The 20,126-nt window shown below is 35.0% G+C and overlaps 1 protein-coding gene across 1 annotated transcript in view; it reads left to right on the forward strand.

The window, feature by feature from the left end:
- Nucleotides 1–20,126, forward strand: part of HFM1 (helicase for meiosis 1) — a 125,534-nt gene that overhangs the window by 12,883 nt on the left and 92,525 nt on the right. Inside the window, exons 4-10 of the mRNA XM_029231199.1 lie at nt 3,535–3,800; nt 4,055–4,102; nt 15,435–15,505; nt 15,968–16,100; nt 16,741–16,892; nt 17,474–17,551; nt 17,772–17,930. Coding sequence (XP_029087032.1) covers nt 3,535–3,800; nt 4,055–4,102; nt 15,435–15,505; nt 15,968–16,100; nt 16,741–16,892; nt 17,474–17,551; nt 17,772–17,930 — 907 coding nt within the window. The remainder of the gene's footprint in view (nt 1–3,534; nt 3,801–4,054; nt 4,103–15,434; nt 15,506–15,967; nt 16,101–16,740; nt 16,893–17,473; nt 17,552–17,771; nt 17,931–20,126) is intronic.

Below are 20,126 nucleotides of genomic sequence, written 5' to 3' on the forward strand. Positions count from 1 at the left end.
TTAAAAAACAAAAACAAAAACTATTCTTTCCCCATGGAATGTCATGGCACCCTCACTGACAATCAATCAACCATAAATGGAAGGTCTGGGGGTTTTCTTACACCATCCAATTATCTGATTCATCAACACCAATGGGTGTCCAACAGTTCAATTCAGTTTTCATACTAACTCCTGGAGTTAGCATCAGACCACATGGGTTAAGGGTTCAGTCCTTTGCCCTACTTGAAATGCCAGCCACAAATAGGGTGCCAGGCTACTGACATTTCTGCCTTGCAGACTACAAATTTGGGAGTTCCCACTACCCCACATTGGGTGTAATAATTTGCTAGAATTACTCACAGAATTAGAAAAATGCTTTACTTATGTTTACCAGTTCATTATAAAGGATACAACTTAGGAACAGCCAAATGGAGGAGATGCATAAGGCAATGTATGGAGAGGAAGAGTGTGCAGAGCTTCCATACCCTCTCTGAGTGTGTCACTCTCTCAGCACCTTGATGTGTTACTAATCTAGAAGCTCTCCGAACCCCCTGTCATTTAGGAATTTTTTATTCATGGAGGTTTCATTACATAAGCGTGATTGATTAAATCATTGGCTATTGGTGATTGAACTCAGTCTCCAGCCTTTCTCCCCTCCTTGGAGCTGAAAATCTCAACCCTCTAATCAAGTTTAGTTCTTTCTGGTGATTGGTCCCCATCCTGAAACTGTCTAGGTGACAAGAGTCACCTCATTAGCATAAACTCAGGTATGATTGAAAGGGGCTTATTATGAATAACAAAAGATGCTTCTATCACTTCTGTCAAGCAGGGAATTCCAAAGGTTTCAGGAGCTCTGTGCCAGGAACTGGGAACAAAAACCAAACATATTTTCTATTATACCACACAAAGGTTTTTTTCCATGCTCTCAATTCTATTCTATTGATCTGTATGTCTGTCCTTATGCCTGGCATAAGGATATTTTTCACAATGGCATAGCCTGCATTTTCTTGATTGCTGTAGCTTTGTATTGATAGTAAAGTTTTACATCAGGAAGTGTGAGTCCTCCAACTTTGTTCCTTTTTTTCAAGATTTTTTTGCTATTCTGATTTATTTGCATTTTCGTATGAATTTTAGGATAAGCTGGTCAATTTCTGCAGAGAAGCCAGCTGGGATTTTGATAAGGATTGTATTGAATCTGTAGGTAACCTGATGACTATTGCTATCTTAATATCATTAAATCTCCCAATCTATGAACTGGGATATCTTTCCATTTATTTAGGTTTTCTTTAATTTCTTTCAAAGATGTTTTGTGGTTTTCTGTGGACAAGTCTTATACTTATTTTGTTAAATTTACTCATAAGTACTTTATTCTTTTTGATGTTATTTTAAATGGAATTTCAGATTGTCCATTGAAAGTGTATAGAAATACAGTTGATTTTTGTATATTGATTTTGTTTCTTCAGTCTTGCTAGTGATGACTTTGAATTTTAATATAACTCATCTACCTAACAGTTGTACTTTTTCCAGTAGTGTTCCACCACACGGCTGCAATTATAAAAAACAATAGATAGTTAGATTCATCTAGAATTGCAGATTTGCAAGATAGTACGATAAAAGGCTAAAGGGGAAGAGGAGTTTAGAATATTGGTAAGAGAGTGGTTGAAAAGATAGGTCGTGGTATTAAATTCATTAAAGGTACGTGAGAAAAATGAAGGGGAAGATGGTTTGGAAAAAAATAAGGAGATTAATTATAGTAATTTTGTTCTTTGACCTCATTGGTACCTTCAGCAAACAAGCTAAAAGGATAGGAGGTTGTGTTCAGAGAATGATATGTCGGAATCGTTGATTTGAAAAGAGGAGCAGTTCTGGATAATGATAATGTCTAAGGTGAGAGAGTAGGTGACAGAGATCATGTGAGGGATAAAGCCACTGAAGATAAAAGCCTAAGAAACTGAGAGGGTAGGATTTTGAATGGGTTGTCTACATGAGTGTTGAAGTAACCCAGATGATGGCAGAGTTTGGGATTGAGAGGAAAAGATTCTAAAGTGACCAGAGGTTGATATATGATACATGCCATGAGGAGGGTTACAAGGTGGTATAGCTAGACAGCACAGATACTTTTGTGAGAGAGTGGAAAAGTAATGATGTAGATTTGGGGTGGAGAAGAAGACTCTCAACCATCAATACATTGGATGTGGGAGAGTTAGCAGTTTTTTCCACTTAAGAGATTTTTAAGGAGCAAGAGTTTTCCAGGAAAAATAACTATTTTTGTTAAGACCAGGAAGTAAATATAAAATTCAGTAAAGAAGCTGAGGATATGGAGAATGTGGAGTGGGAGTTCCAGAGGACCTAGGAAGAATCTGAGGTTCAGAGAATTTAGATAACTAGTATGTGGATAATATTTTTATGGTTTGAAAAACCTATTTCAAACTCTAAAGTCATGCAGCTAGAAAGTGGAGGAGCTTTGGATTTATATTCAGGTTTGTCTGATTCCAAAGTCTGTCCTTTTAACTGATATCACAGCATGTAGCAAGGAGTCATCTTGTGGCATAAGTGTTTTCCTTGTCCTCAATACCATTTCATAATGGGATTCTATTATATTATCTAAGACTAACCATCTTCTTTTGAATTTTCTGTCTTCAAAAATAGAACTGCTGGCCTTGGAGGATGCAACTCTACAGTTTGTTCTAAAATACATTTCTCTCTCTAGTTTTTTGAAAGATTGGTCTTTCTCATACAAAAACCTGTCATTAAGATTAATAGTCAAAATAATTTAGAAAGTATTCTGTATTTGTACAGTACTTATTTGGGTGTCATTCCTTACAGAATTCTGTAAGACTGATAACCTGCCATCACCCTTTTACTTATTCTATAAGGTGCTAGTGTTATATTAGGAACCCAATTGGTCACTTCTTCCCTTAGGGTTATTGTGAACAAATTACTTTGATGGATTGTCTTTGAATCAGTCGAATATAGTAAATTACAATCATACGATGGCCTTTCTTTGTTTTCTAGAACTTTATAAAGAACTATTTCGTACACTAAAATGATCATTGAACAGTGTTTGGAAAGTTGGTGCTGGATATTGACAAGAAGTCTCAGTACCTGTCCACATGGGCCTCTCTATAGGGTTGCTTCAGTGGTCTCATAATATAGTGGCTAGCTCCCCTTAGAGTGAGTGATCCAAGAGACCATGTGGAAGTGACAATCTTTTATGACCTAGCCTTAGATGTCGCACGCTTGTCCTTCCACAGTACTCTGCTAGTCTCATAGGCCAGTCCTGATTCAAGGAAGGTGACTAATAAAGAAGGTGAGCGCCAGGAAACAAGGATCATTGGAACTATCTCAGAGGCTGGCTACCACAGATGGATTTATCTGAGTGTTAGGAAAAGAAATAATTCAGTGGTAAATTCAGCAAATTATACTTTAGGAGAATGATTAGCTTTTGTGTTCTAATAAACCAAAATCTGTAGGTATTTTTAAAGGGACCAATTTTATGCTAGTTTTTCACATTCTAAGTAACTATTATAAATGCAAATATGTTTTGTTTTGCAGATTATTTAAAATATCTGACAATATACATGGAAGTGCTTATTCCAATGACAGAGTAAACTTGGACTCTCATATTGACTCAGTGAAAACTGTCCAAATGGAAATGAGCAAAGGGAAATCATGGAAATATAGCAATAGTAAGCAGAAACCTCAATATTCAGACATTAATATGTTTAGAGCCAGTGATACTTTTTCTGCTTCTGAAATCAGAGAAGGCATAATCAAAGGACCATCTTTTTCAGTTGCCTCCCAGCCTCATGAAGTTCAAGGTAATTCCTTGCTTTTTCAGTTGGTTTTCTAAAAGTACAGTCTAGTCTGTTTTTCTTAGCATAGGTAAGGATACAAAAATTTGAGTAGGCTGTCTCTATGTACAATTTCTTTACTATATTGCATTGTTTTTTTAAACTGTGATCTAATATTGTTTTAACTGTGCTCTCAATGAAAAGTTATACAAATTTTATTGCAGTAGCTTTTATGGAAAAGGTTAAAAATATGCATAAGTATGTAGGATTTTCTTTTTTAGGGGTAACAGAAAATGGTTTCAATTCCTTGAAGGCTGTCACAGAAATCCGTATCCTTTAATTATTTTACTATAGCAGCATTATATTTGAAGTCATAATTTTAAAACATTTTGTATCATTGTGTTTCTGTTTGTTTGTTTTGGTTGACAAAGAAGAAGAGGGAAAAGTGAATCTTTTGGGTCATGTAAGAGTCCCAATATGTGTGATAGTGCTACTGAAAGTGTGATCTGTGGACTGGTACCAGATGTGAACTGTTTGTTACCAGTCTGTGACAAGTACAGATATGAGATTTGTATTACTGAATGAACTGTGAGCATATTTACTTACAAATTGATACAGATAATTTCCTATATTTTGTGTAAGAACAGTGTATTGGTATAAACATGGGTAGGGGAAATGACTGAGAATGGGATATGCTATGGACTGGGGACAGTTTTACAAATCTAGTAATTTTTGAAATAACCTAATTTGCAGATTATACCTATTTACATGTCTGGGTATTTCCAACGTAATTATTTTGAGTATATATGTGTGTTCTGGAGGTAACATTCTTTGCTTCTTTGATACTTTGTATATGTCTGTAACAGTGTACTTATTCTATTTTATTATAACTCATCAGCTGTTTCTGTAACTATTTCCCTATGACCTATGAACTCCTTGAAGGCAAGGACCAAGCCTTATGTATCTTCTTATCTCCAAATTCATTGAAAGCCGTATAAAGAGGAGAAGTTGTTCCGGCAAAAGAGTAGCCATGAGCAAGGGCAAGGGTAAGAAAGTATGGAATATGTTTGGAAAGAACAAGTATTCCAGTTTGGGTGAAAAAAGTCATGATTAAAGGAGTAGTAGGGGGACTACCCTGCTGGCGCAGTGGTTAAGAATCTGCCTGCCAATGCAGGGGACATGAGTTCAAGCCCTGGTCTGGGAAGATCCTACATGCCGCAGAGCGACTAAGCCCGTGTGCCACAACTGCTGAGCCTGCACTCTAGGGCCCATAAGCCACAACTACTGAGTAGTTATGAGCCCCACAACTACTGAAGCCTGCATGCCTAGAGCCTGTGCTCTGCAACAAGAGAAGCCACCATTATGAGAAACCTGCACACCACAATGAAGAGTAGCCCCCACTTGCCACAACTAGAGAAAGCCCATGCACAGCAATGAAAACCCAACACAGCCAAAAAAATAAATAAATTTTTTAAAAATGCAGTAAAAAGGAATTGTATTTTTTTTTTTTAAAAAAGGAGTAGGAGGAAATAATGATGGATAGGTATTTTAGGATTAGATCATTTAATGCCATGAATACCAAGAAGCTTTTATTTTTATTTTTAATATATTTACTAAGCCATGAAGAGAAACCATGCAATATTTTTGAGCAGGTCAAGTTACATTACCTAAGCCATGCTTCAGGATTATAGAATTAGTGACTCAAAGCTGGGGAAGGCTCTAGAATCCACAAAAGTTATGATCTAGTTGGCAAAACAGTGAATTCCAGATATGGGGCCGTTGAGCTAGAGAAATCTAGGGATAAGTGATTCTAATCCTGGGTACTCTGGGGACTGAGAATTCTGAAGTATAGTTAGAAAATGTTTGGTTGACCACTTGTGAAAAATTGCCTCCAGTGCATATAACTGAACTGAATTAGAATGGAAGGAGGGGACAATAAAAGGATTATATATGATATAATAATGTCAGAAATGGCCAGCCATTAGTGCTCCTCTTCATCATGTTGTCTCAGTCTTGTTGCACTTCCTTCTCTCTGGTGATCTAAATAGTGTGGGAATGTAGGAAATGGGTTAGCAGTAAATAGTTAAAAGTAGTTTCATTATCTGTATGATGGAAAATTCTTATCCAATACCTGAACTTGCCATAATGTGACTAATTTTTGAAGAGTTTTATAAAGATTTTCTTGCTATCTTAGCATAGCTGAAGTGCTTCTGTTGTTTAGGTCTCTTTGTTAGCTATACTACTGCCTACTCTTGTGTCCATTGATTTATTGTCCAAAAAGTTCATTTGCTGTCAAACTTGTTGAACTTGCTGCACTTTATTGTTTCCAAGTGTATATTTAAAGTGGAAGACTGAATGCTAGTTACGATAATTTGAGAGTCTGGGGATTACTTGGACTTATTTTCTGATTATTTTACAATAGTTTACTATATTTGAATACTCAGGACAATAGAAGTTTGGTCAGATTGATCCTGCTACAGTACTGTTGTCATTTTCAGTTCTGCAGACATCCCGCTCCTTCCGCCCCGCATCCCGTTATAACATGTAATTGCAGTGAGACTGCTGAGAATTCTTCAGACAAAGGGAAAAATTGGGGGCTTCCCTGGTGGCGCAGTGGTTGAGAGTCCGCCTGCCGATGCAGGGGACACGGGTTCGTGCCCCGGTCCGGGAAGATCCCATATGCCGCGGAGCGGCTGGGCCCGTGAGCCATGGCCGCTGAGCCTGCACGTCCGGAGCCTGTGCTCCGTAACGGGAGAGGCCACAACAGTGAGAGGCCCGCGTACCGCAAAAAAAAAAAAAAAAAAAAAAAGGAAAAATTTGATATCAAGTGTTGATAGTGATGATAAATGCTATACTTAGTAGCTAAGTTTTCTCATGAGCTAGAAACTGATTTTACATCTACTCTGAATCATAGATTCATTTTTGTGAGTGTAAATGGATGTGGAATTACCTGATGAGAGAAAAACCAGCATGATGACCCACTTGTGGGCTTGTTACAAATAAATATTTTAAAGGAAGAGATATATTTTGAAGGAAAAATGAGATTCGTTCAAAAACTGATGGATTGACAAACTCAGTATTACATTTTTGTTTTGGAATGAGTATTCTGACACAGTGCACAATTGAAAGTAAAATGAAGGTTTATAAATTATCTGCTTGATTTAATAAATGCAGGCCTGTATTAATTGAGTTCTTAATGTGTGCCAGGCATTTGGGATATGTCAGTTAGTAAAACCGGCAGTGAATTCTTGCCCTTGAGAAGTTAACATTCTTGGGATGGGGGTGGAGAAGAGGATAGATCAGAACAATTGTAATAGTATATAAATAAGTCATATAGTATTTTAGAAGGTGATGAGTAATATGAAAAAAGAAAAAAGTGGGGCAGAGTAAAGGAGATTACATTGGGAATTCTGGAATGGGGGCTCAGGATTAGAATTAAATAGAGTAATTAGGGTATGTCTTCTTTAGAAGTTGAGATGTAAGCACATGAAGGAAGTGAAAGAGCCAAGGAAATATGGAGGGAAGAACAATCTAGGCAGAGGGAAGGCTTTACAGCAAAAACATGGCTGATGTTTTTGAAAAACATAAAAGAGTCCAATAAAGCCAGAGGAAATGAGTCAGAAGCAAGAGTAGTAGGACATGAGGTCAGAAACACAAAGGTGGAGTGGGGAGGCAAGATTATGTAGGGCCTTGTGGCAATATACTTTGAGAGAAATGGGGGAATTTGAGCAGAGAAGTAATATGCTCTGATTTAACTTTTATCAGGATCACTTATCACAATCCATCAGTTTTTTAATATCTTCATAAAAATATAATTGCTTAAATAACTATGTATTTGTGTTCTCAGATATATTATCTGTTTTATATCTCCTAATTGATTGTAACAGCCTCAGTTGCAGGAGCTCATTTTCTTCTTTATTTACAACTTCCTGCAGCTTTCTGAGTCTAGTATTCTGCACAGTGTTTCATAAAGGTAGTTGACAAATGTGATTCAGACTAATAAGAATCCATGCAAGTACAAATATCTCCCAAACTGGCAATAGACTCTTAACTTGGAGAGGGGACAGTTTATTCTTTATGTCTATAATATTTTTGAGCTTTCTTAGAGGAAGGACGATTTAAGTCCTTGTTGAGCCAGTATGCTGATAATTGCAATTAAATCCACCACTTAGCACAACGAAATTACCAAAAACAAAGGAATTCAGGGTTAGGTGACCAGCAGCAACACACATCAGCTAATGAAACATAATCAACAGTTAAAAAATGAAATTTGGAATTTTAAAGAAGAGATAAATATCAAATGACCTCATCAAGATGAATAAGAAAAAAATACCACTCTGGAAAAGATAAACTACATTCTTAGTTCTGATATACTTTTACATATGTTTTTGCATCTCTTCTATCAGATCTAATTGTCAAAGTATAACCCTTATATAACCTTGTTTCTCCATAAGGACTTTACAAGTTCTTTTCAGAATATGGAAGGTGACTGGGGACTGGAATAATTTTAATTCCTCCCCCACCCCAGCTTTACTGAGGTATAATTGACAAATAAAATTATAGTACATTTAAAGTGTTCAATATGATAGTTTGATAAATGTATACATTACAAAATGTTCCCACCATCAAGTTAGTTAACACATCCATCACCTCACATATTTACCTTTTTTTTTGTTTTTTTGGATGAGAACAGTTAACACTTAAGTTCAACTCTCTCAGCAAATTTCAGTTATACAATACAGTATTTTCAACTCTACTCACCATTTTATACATTAGATCCTCAGATCTTACTCATCTTGTAGCTGAAAGTTTGTACTCTTTTACCAGCCTCTGTTTCTCCCATACCCCCAGCCCCTGGCAACCACCATTCATTGTACTATTTTTATGTCTGACTTTTCTTTTTTTTAATTTCCACTTATAAGTGATATCATGCAGCTATCACAGAAAGGATCTGTCTTTCTCTGTCTGGCTTAATTCACTTTGCATAATGCTCTCCAGTTTCATCCATGTTGTCACAAAAGGCATAATTTCCTTCTTTCTAAAGGCTGAATAATATTCTGTTGTATACATATTTTCTTTATCCATTCATTTCTTAATGGTTATGTTGTTTCCATACTTTGGCTACTGTGAGTAATGCTGAAATGAACGTGGCTATACAGGTATTTCTTTGAGATACTGATTTTGTTTCGTTTGGATATAACCCAGGGATTGCTGGACCATGTGGTACTTCTATTTTTAATTTTTTGAGGACACTCCATAATGTTTTCCATAAGGACTGCACCAGTTTATATTCTTACCAGTAGTGTACAAGGGTTCCGTTCATCCATATCCTTGCCTGCATTTATCTCTTATCTTTTTGATTATAGCCATTCTAACAGGTGTTAGGTGCCAACTCACTGTGGTTTTGATTGGCATTTTATTAATGATTACTGATGATAAGCACATTTTCATGTGCTGTTAGCCATTTGTATGTCTTCTTTGGGAAAATGTCTATTCAGGTCCTTTGCCTATTTTTATTTTTATTTTTTTATTTATTTTTTTGCAGTACGCGGGCCTCTCACTGTAGTGGCCTCTCCCGTTGTGGAGCACAGGCTCCGGATGCGCAGGCTCAGCGGCCATGACTCACGGGCCTAGCCGCTCTGCGGCATGTGCGATCTTCCCAGACCGGGGCACGAACCCATGTCCCCTGCATCGGCAGGCAGACTCTCAACCACTACAGCAGGGAAGCCCTGGATGTTTGGTTTGCAAATATTTTCTCCCATTCCATAGGTTGTCTTTTCATTTTGTTGATGGTTTCTTCTGCAGTGCAAAAGCTTTTTAGTGTGACGTAGTCGCACTTGTTTATTTTTGCATTTGTTGCCTTCGCTTTTGGTTTCAAATCCAAAATATCATTGCTAAGACCAGTGTCAAGAAGCATTTCCTCTAGGACTTTTATGATTTCAAGTCTTATGTTTAAGTCTTTAATCCATTTTGAGTTTATTTTTGTGTATGGTGTGAGATGGGGGTCCAGTTTCATTCTTTTGCATGTGGATATACAGTTTTCCCATCACCATTTATTGAAATGGTTATGCTTTCCCAATTCTTGACTCCTTTGTTGAAAATTAATTGACCATATATGCATGGGTTTATTTCTGGGCTGGATATTTTGCTCCGTTGATCTATGTGTCTGTTTTTAGTGTCAGTACCATACTGCTTTGATTACCATAGCTTTGTAATATAGTTTGAAATCAAGAGGTGTGTTACATCCAGCTTTGTTCTTCTTTCTTAGTATTGCTTTAGCTGTTTTTAGCTGTTTTTTTTTTGTGTGTGTGTGTGTGTGTGTGGTTTCATATGATTTTTAGGATTGTTTTTTCTATTTCTGTGAAGATGCAATTGGAGTTTGGATAGGGATTGCATTGAATTTGTAGATCATTTAGGGTAGTGTGGACATTCAGCAATATTAATCCTTTGAATCCATGAATATGAAATATCTTTCCATTAATTTGTGTCTTCAATTTCTTTCATCAATGTCTTATAGTTTTCAGTTTACAGATCTTTTACATCCTTGGTTAAATTTATTCCTCAGTATTTATTCTTTTTGATGCTGTTGTTAATGAGATTATTTGCTTCATTTTTCTTTCTGATATTTCATTGTTACTGTATAGAAATACAACTGATTTTTGTATATAGATTTTGTATTCTGCAATTTAACTAAATTTGTTTATTAGTTGTAACAGTTTTTAAAATTTGTTTATTTGTTTTGTTTTGTTTTGTTTTGGTCTGTGTGTGTGTAGTCTTGGTTTTTCTATATATAGTTTCTTGTCGCCTGGAAATAGAAACAGTTATACTTCTTTGTTTCCAATTTGGATTCCTTTTCTTTTTTTTTTTTTTTTTGTCTGATTGCCATGTCTAGGATATCTAATACTATGCTAAATAAAAGTGGCAAGAATGGACATCCTTGTCTTGTTCCTGACCTCAGAGGAAAAACTCAGTTTTTCATAATTGGGTATGAATGTTAGCTGTGAGCTTGTTATATACAGCCTCTATTATGTTGAAGTGTATTCCTTCTGTACCCAGTTTCTTGAGAGTTTTTATCATGAAAAGATGCTGTATTTTGTCATATGCTTTTTCCTCATCTATTGAGATGATATGATATTTATTCTTTGCTTTGTTAAAGCAGTATATCACGTTGATTGATTTGTGGATGTTGAACCATCCTATATCCTAGGAATAAATTCCATTTGATCATGGGGTATGATCCTTTTAATGTACTGTTGAATTCAGTTTCATAATATTTTGCTGAAGTTTTTGCATCTATGTTTATTAGGGATATTGTCCTGTAATTTTCTTTTCTTATGGTGTTCTTTTCTGGCTTTGGTATCAGTGGAATGCTGGCCTCATAAAATGTGTTTAGAAGCATTCCCTTCTCTTATAGTTTTTGGAAGAGTTTGAGAAGGATTGGTATTAATTCTTTTAAAGTATTTGGTAAATTCACCAGTAAAGCCATCTGGTCCTGGACTTTGTTGGGAAATTTTTGATTACTGATTCAGTCTCCTTACTAGTAATTGATCTGTCAGATTTTCTATGATTCAGCCTTGATAGGTTCTTGTTTCTAGGAATTTCCTTTTCTTCTAGATTATCTACTTTTTGGCATATAATTGTTCATAGTAGTCTCTTATGATCCTTAGTATTTCTGTCTTATCAGTTGTGTTTTCTCCTCTTTCATTTCTGATTTTATTTATTTGAATCATCTCTACTTTTTTTCTTAGTTATCTTAGCTATAGTTTTGTCAATTTTGTTAATCTTTTCAAAAAGACCCAGCTCATTGTTTCATTGATCTTTTCTGTTGTTTTTCTGGTCTCTTATTTATTTCTGCTCCAGTCTTTGTTATTTTTTCCTTCTACTAACTGTGGACTTATTTTGTTCCTCCTTTTCCAGTCCCTTGAGGTGTAAAGTTAGGTTGTTTATTTGTGGTATTTCGTTTTTCTTCATTTTTGTACTTATCACTATAAACTTCCCTCTTACAACAGCTTTTTATTGCATCCCAAAAGTTTTGGTATGTTGTGTTTCCATTTTCATTTGTCTCAAGGTATGTTTTTGATTTCCCTTTTGATTTCTTCTTTGACCCTAATAGTTGTTCAGGAGCATGTTGTTTAATCTCCATATATTTGTGAATTTTCCAGTTTTCTTCTTTTAATTGATTTTTATTTTCATGCTATTGTGGTTGGAAAAGGTGCTTGACATGATTTCAGTCTTCTTTTAAAACTTAAGACTTGTTTTGTGCGCTAACATACGATATTTCCTGGAGAATGTTCCATGTGCACTTAAGAAGAATGTGTAGGGCTTCCCTGGTGGCGCAGTGGTTGAGAGTCCGCCTGCCGATGCAGGGGATGTGGGTTCGTGCCCCGGTCCGGGAGGATCCCGCATGCCGTGGAGTGGCTGGGCCCATGAGCCATGGCCGCTGAGCCTGTGCGTCCAGAGCATGTGCTCCACAACGGGAGGGGCCACAGCAGTGAGAGGCCCGTGTACAGCAAAAAAAAATTTTTAAAAATTAAGAAAAAAAGAAGAATGTGTATTCTGTTGCTGCTGAAGGGAATGCTCTGCGTATATCTGTTAGAGCCATCTGGTGTAAGGTATAGTTTAAGTCTGATGTTTCCTTATTGATTTTCTTTCTGGATGATCTATCCATTATTGAAAGTGGGGTCTTGAAGCCCCCTACTATTATTGTATTGCTGTCTATTTCTATGTTCAGATCTGTTAATATTTGTTTTATATATTTAGGTGTTCCAATGTTGGGTGCATAAGTGTTTACAGTTGCTGTATCCTCCCAATGGAGGATTATATAATTATAATGACCTCTTTGTCTCTTATTACAGTTTTTGGCTTCAAGTGTATTTTGTCTGATGTAAGTAGAGCTACCTCTACTTTCTGCTGATTTCCACTTGTATAGAATATCTTTTTCCATCCCTTTACTTTCTTTGTGGGTCTTTAAAGCTGAAATGAGTCTCTTATAGGCAGCAAATAATTTAGTCCTGTTTTTTTAAATCCATTCAGCCACTTTATGACTTTTGATTAGAAAATTTAGTCCATTTACATTTAAAGTATTTATTGATAGGTTGGACTTATTGTTATTTTATTGTTTTCTGATGTTTTGTAGTTCTGTTGCTCCTTTCTTCTCCTTTTGCTCTTCTCCTTTGTGATTTGATGATTTTCTGTAGTGGTATGTTCTTACTCTTTTCTATTTATCTTTGTGCATCAACTGTAGAGTTTTGCTTTGTAGTTACCTTGAGACTCGCATAAAAAAATCTTACAGTTTTAACAGTCTCTTTTGAGCTGATAAACCTAACTTTGAATGCATACAAAAGCTCTACAATTTTACATTCACTTTCTCACATTTTATGGGTTTGTTTTTGCGGTACACGGGCCTCTCACTGCTGCGGCCTCTCCCGTTGCGGGGCACAGGCTCCGGACGCGCAGGCCCAGCGGCCATGGCTCATGGGCCCAGCCACTCCGCGCGGCATGTGGGATCTTCCCAGACCGGGGCACGAACCCATGTCCCCTGCATCCGCAGGTGGACTCTCAACCACTGCGCCACCAGGGAAGCCCTCACATTTTATGTTTTTAATGTCACAATTTGTATCTTTTAATATTGTGTCTCCATTAATAAATTATTATAGATACAGTACTTTTGTCTTCTAACATTTATACTACAGTTATAAGTGATTAACTACCACCATTACAATATTAGAGTATTCTGAATGCAACTATGTATCAACCTTTATCAATGAGTTTTGTACTTTTATATGTTTTCCTGTTACTAATTAGCATCCTTTCATTTCAGCTTGAAAGAACTTCCTTTAGCATTTCTTGTAAAGCTGGTCTAGTGATGAACACCTTCAGTTTTTGTTTGTCTGAAAACTCTTTATTTTTCCTTCAATTCTGAAGGACAGCTTTGCCAGGTAAAATATTCTTGGTTGGCAGTTTTTTCTTTCAGCACCCAGAATATATCATTCCACAATCTGGTCTACAAGGTTTTTGCTGAAATATTCACTCAATCTTATGGGAATTCCTTTGTATGTAGCAAGTTGCTTTTCTCTTGCTGCTTTTAAGGTTCTCTCTTTGTCTTTAACTTCTGGCAATTTAATTACTGTGAGTTTCAGTGTGGGTCTCTTGAGATTCACCTTCTTTAGTAATTTCTGGGATTTTGGGATCTGGATGTCTGTTTCTTTCCCCAGGCTAGGATAGTTTTCAGCCATTATTTCTTTAAATAAGCTTTCTTCCCCTTTATCTCTTTTTCTTCTGGAACCCTTATAATGTGTATATTGGTCCACTTGATGGTGTCCCATAAGTTCCTTAAGCTGCTTTCACTCTTTCTCACTCTTTTTTGTTTTGTTTTGCTCCCGTGATTGCATTAATTCCACTGCTCTGTCTTCAAGTTCACTGATCCTTTCTTTCAGTTGATCTGTCTTCTTTTGAAACCTTCTATTGAAATTTTCAGTTCAGTTATTCTGTTCATTAGCTCTATGATTTCTGTTTGGTACTTTTTAATATTTTATATGACTTTGTTGGAATTCTTATTTTGCTCATGCATTGCTTTCCTGACCTTGATGGGCATCTTTATGTGTTATTTTGAACTATCAGGTAAATCACTTGTCTCTGTTTCATTAAGTTCAGTTTCTGGAGATTTATTTATTTATTTATTTTTTAAACATATTCCCCTGTTTCTTCATTTTTCTTGACTTTCTGTCTTGGTCTCTGAACGTTAAACAAAACAGGTACCTCCCCAGTCTTGAGAGATTGGTCTGGTATAAGAGATGAACCTTGTCAGTCAACCTGGCCTGGGCTCCTAGTTACCTGTCAAACCTTTGTGATTATCCAAGCCTCTGCCTTTGTTCTTAGTGGCTCACAGAAGTTAAGGGTGTGCCAAGATCCATCAGTGTCCCAAAGGGGAGGATTGCAGTCAGTCAGCACCTAGATGCAGGTTGATTAGAAGCCAGAACTTCAGGCAGCAGCTGAGAAAGTATGCAATAAAATTCCTTTCAGGGAGAAACTGAAGATAGGCATTTTTGCCTGCCCCCTCTGCACTGAGCCTGGATGTATACCTGTGGGGGTAGTGGGATGTTCATGTGCCCATTTAAAAGATGCTTATTTTCTTTGCTTGTAAATGTGAGCCCTTCTGGCTTCTAGAACTGGGTGTTCTGAGAGCCCATCCCTCAGGCAGGAGCCTTAAAAATTGGGGCACTAGATGTGTGGTCCAAACTCTCTGCTCCTCAGGGAGGATCTGGGAGTTGGGGGTTTCTTCCCAATTGTATGGTGATGTGCCAGGAGTGGGATTTATGGCAAGAGTTTCTCAGCCTTTCCCACCCATTTTGATGTAGGTATTTTCTCATTCATCTGTTGTAAAGGAATCATTCAGCTAGTTTGGGGATTTCTCTCAGAGGGAATTGCTCCACGTGTAGCTGTTTGTTCAGTGGATCCATGGGAGGATGGAAGTTCAGGAGCCTCCTATGTTGCCATCTTGGTGCTTCCCTCTATATCTGTTAATTCCTTTCTTATGATAAAATAGCAAGTATTAAGCATCATCATTAAATATTGTCAAAGTCAATATTAACTTAATTTTTAAGTTAAGAGTAACTGATTTTTAAAATTCTGAAATATTTAACTCCTTAATGTTATTCTCAGCGGCAAAATTTAGAAGTATTTTCAAAGAATTCCCGTATTTCAACTATATACAGTCCAAAGCCTTTGATGATGTAAGTATTTTGTTTAATTATCTACTTATCTGCCTTTTCTTACTAGATTGTGTGCTCTCTAAGGGCAGAGACTAGATCACATTCATCTTTTTGTCTTCAGTGCTACACTCAGTGATTGGTACATTATAGGAGCTCAAAAAATGTTTGTTAAATGAATGCATGTAATTTTCATAGGTGGGTTGTTTATATTTATTAGATTTATAACAATTTTTCTGGAAGCTAAAGAAATTATTTTCTTCTAGGTCTATCTAGCATATTACTTTGACCAAACAAGATGATAAATTATTAATAGTTTTATTTTTTGAGGGTGATAGACCTAGAGCCAGCTTATAATTTTAATAAGTTTAGAGGTAAAGATGTTTGAACTATTATTCCATAGAGTCTTCTTAAGGCATATTTTCTAAAAAATTGAGAATTGAAAATTTCTGTATATTCTATGGTTGATTAAATTTTATTTTTTAGCTTCTTTATACAGATAGGAATTTTGTGATTTGTGCTCCAACTGGTTCGGGGAAAACTGTATTGTTTGAGCTAGCTATAACAAGATTGTTAATGGAAGTACCATTGCCATGGTCGAACATTAAAATCGTTTACAGTAAGTATTTATATATTGAAAGAGTGATAATTAATTATAATAATGATAAACCATTGAGGTAAAAGTAAGAAATAAGTTCAAATTCAAGACATAAGAATTATTATTTGGTTTTCCATACTTTTTAAATAAAGACATGTCACATTTGGTCTTATCTGTTAACATTAAATTCAAATCACATTTTCCCAGATTTACAAATAAAAATAGTATTGGAATTGAGAATTTGGCCTTTACATGTTTATTTTTAAAAGGACAGGGAAAATGAACAAATAGAATCAAACATTTTGTAATCTGAGAAATTTCCATAGGAACCTCTATTCTCTTTTTTTAGGTATATATTAAAATTTTTTTCATCAAAATAATTTATACACATGGTTAAAAAAATCAGTGATCACAAAGGGTGATAATTTCCACCCTACCTTTCTTCATTCTTGGTTACAATCTCCTGAGCAATCACTTCTTTTTCTATTTTTAGTTCTGTTTGGTGATTACTTTTATAGTTCTAAATAATATGTTTATATTGTTAATTTTTAATTTATAAATACTAGGCAGCACCTAGATGTGTGCTAACTTTATTAACTATTTGTGAAAATAATTTTTAACTTGCACTGATATTTAAAATAAATATCTTATATTGTTGTAGTGGCACCAATAAAAGCCCTGTGTAGTCAGCGTTTTGATGATTGGAAAGAAAAATTTGGACCAATAGGATTGAACTGTAAAGAACTCACTGGAGATACAGTAATGGATGACTTATTTGAGATTCAGCAAGCCCATATTATTATGACAACTCCAGTAGGTGTTGCTTATATTTTATTATTTCCTTGGTTTATTAGCAAATATCTCTTTCTCTTCACCATGGAAAAAAGTTAAAAGAAAATACAAAGTAGAAGACTATATTTGCAATGTGAAGCAAACAAACAATACGTACTAGTATTCAGGGTACATACGGAATACTAACAAATCAATTAAGTAAAAGACAAACAACCAAATGGAGTAAATAGGCAAAAGATATGAATAGGCAGTTTGTTATTGTGGATGATTTGTAATCATACTTATTGCTTGTATTCTTTATCCAAATATTATGTATTGTAGCAGGAGGACCTTGGTAGAGCTTAGAAAGGGTAATTAGACTATACTTTTGAATATTTTTGATTAAACTTAAAAAATAAATGGGAGTTCAATTTTTTAAACACATGATTATCAAAATTCTTTAAAATTTTAAAAATCTTTAAGTATCTTTTGGGATACTTTTAAGACATCAACTAAAATATTGCCCATCATTTGTAACAAGTCATGTTAAAATTTTTACCAAAATCTTAATAATACTTATTATAATTCCTTATCATGTTAAACCACTTGCATTTTTTCTCTAGGAAAAATGGGATAGCATGACTAGGAAATGGAGAGACAACTCTTTGGTCCAACTGGTTCGATTGTTTCTCATTGATGAGGTAGTGAACGCGTTATTCACTTTCAGAGATAAACATGAAGAGATGATTTGAATGGATATAAAGAAACAAGACATTTTCAACCAAACTCTATGTTTGCTTTATCCCTTCAAGTGGAAAATGCTTATTTTCTTAAGAAAGAGTGTTTAATATTGTTTTACATTTTCATTGACTAGACAGATTTTTATTTTTATAGCTAATGAGTCTTAATTTTTTTTCTCAGATACACGTTGTAAAAGATGAAAATCGTGGACCAACTCTTGAAGTTGTAGTCAGCAGAATGAAAACTGTGCAGTTTTTATCTCATGCTGTAGAAAATACCAGCAGTATTATTCCAATGAGATTTGTAGCTGTATCTGCAACAATTCCAAATGCTGAGGATGTAAGTTAGAATTTTAGTCTATCAGAATTTTTTATGACTTAGTGAAATATTTAATCTTAGAGAAAAGTGAGGTGTTTTTTTTTTTTCTGTCAATCACCTAACCAATTTAATAGGAAAGTTATATCGTGGAAAGTTATGGTTAGATCTCATAGGTATGACAGCATTAAGGCCATAAAATTTGGTTGATTGGGCTTAATAAAATATGTTTGATGCAAGTCTATTGTTTAATAGTATCTAAAAGTCATACTTTCATGGGTTTTAGACACTTCATAATACGAGGTGTTATGTTACCCCCAATTCTATGTGCCTGGAATTGTGGTAAGCACTAATGATAGATGCAAAAGTGAAAATATATAGACCCTGCTCTTGAAGAGGATCTCATGGTTAATAGGGTACATGAACATGTAAAGAAATAATTGTACAGTATTATACTTTCTATAACAAACACATGTCCTAATTTTCTTCTTCAGTTTTTTGGCAAACTTGAAAAGTAGTACGATTTCACTCTGCTTTCTTACTGCTATTTACTTCTCAGCCTACTGTAATATGACTTTTCCCCCAGCTAATTCTTAGAAATTGTTTCCACAAAAGCTGTTGTACAGTATTCTCTAATCCAATGTAAAATTTTGCCTTTATCTTTAGTTAAGCACAGTTAATCCTTTTTGTTCTTAAAATGACTACTTGTTTTGTTTATATTCAAGAATAATAGAGAAAATTTTAAAGTATGTGTAAATTAAAAAAAACCCAGCATTTGTCCTTCTAGATGTATTGATGGAATCATAATATACATACACTTCTATGACTTGCATGTTAGCTACAAATGTTTCCATGTTATTAACTATTCTTTAATACAATTTTTTGTGGTTTTATTGTAATTTATTTAATACCTTAATGGTGGAAGATTGTTTCCATTTTTTGCTATTGTAAATAGTCTTGAAATTATATCTAAGAAAACATCACAATTATTTCCTTAGGATGGTCTGCTAAAGTAGAATAACTGAGTCAAAGGGTATATAAAACTCTAAGAATACAGTACTTTCAATAAATGTTATATTCATTTATACCTCTACCATCAGCCATTTCTCTGTATTCTAATGCTGGATAGTATAATAATGAAATTATTATTGTTATTATTACTTTTAAATAGTTCTCAAATTTGTTATTTGAAATGGTACCTTATTTTAAAATTTTGTACTGCATTGATTACTACTGAAGTAAATATTAATATATTTGTCAACTATTTTAAGTTCTTTTTTTGCAACCTGCAAGGTCATAGACTTAACCCTTTTTTCACATTGGAATACTAAACTTTTCTTATTTATTTGTAAGCAGTTACAAAATATCAATACTCTGTAATTCTTGAAACTCTCTTCCCCTTTGTGATAATCACTACTTCTGTGAATGCTATCTCTCTGTCTCTTTCTACAAGTCCTCTACCTCAGTTTTCCCCTGAGTTAAGGCCTTCAACCTTTGCCTTCTGCTCTGCTCAAACTGTAAATTCTTGTTCTCATCCCTACCCATGAGAGCCTTGAAAATGTTTTAATATTTCCTTCCTGTGCCATTAAAAACTCATTAATTTATCTTCCTGTCAAAGAAACAATCAGTTTCATAGCAGGGCACAGAAGCCTGATTACTAACCAGGCTATGTGAAGTTAAGGATGGCTCTCCACAGCTCCAGAAATTAACTAAGGACTCTAGCATTGAGTCTGAAATGTGCTTTTGGCACTGCCATCTCTCAGTGTTTATTTGTTCTTTGTTTAAAAAAGTTGTCAGCCTTTGCCAGTCTAAGCCAATCATTACTTTGCTACTCTTCAGCTAATATTTAGGATAACACAAAAGAAGTGTCAGCCATATCTGGGCATCATTCTGAAAAATAGCAAAGAAGTTACAGTGCTAGTGAGAAATTTGACTTCTCTGTTGAAATTAATTTTAATTTTACTTTAGACTCTTCGGAGGAAAATGAAACAAAATAATAATAATTAATTGGAAGTTTACCATGTTAAAAGTGGGTATAATCTTGAACCACTGTTATTGGAAATATTTACCAATATATCAATAGAACAGTGTCACTAGAATATGTAATGTTGAAAAAGACTACTTGACTAAATATTTTAAAACTTGACTTTAAAGTGAACTATAATTGGGCTTTTTAGCCATAAAACTTTACTAGAAAAAAATTTAATGTGTATGTTTCTG

The sequence above is a fragment of the Monodon monoceros genome, unplaced genomic scaffold (genome assembly GCF_005190385.1).
Source record: "Monodon monoceros isolate NGI ecotype Baffin Bay Population unplaced genomic scaffold, NGI_Narwhal_1 Super_Scaffold_18, whole genome shotgun sequence".
NCBI classification, from domain to species: Eukaryota; Metazoa; Chordata; class Mammalia; order Artiodactyla; family Monodontidae; genus Monodon; species Monodon monoceros.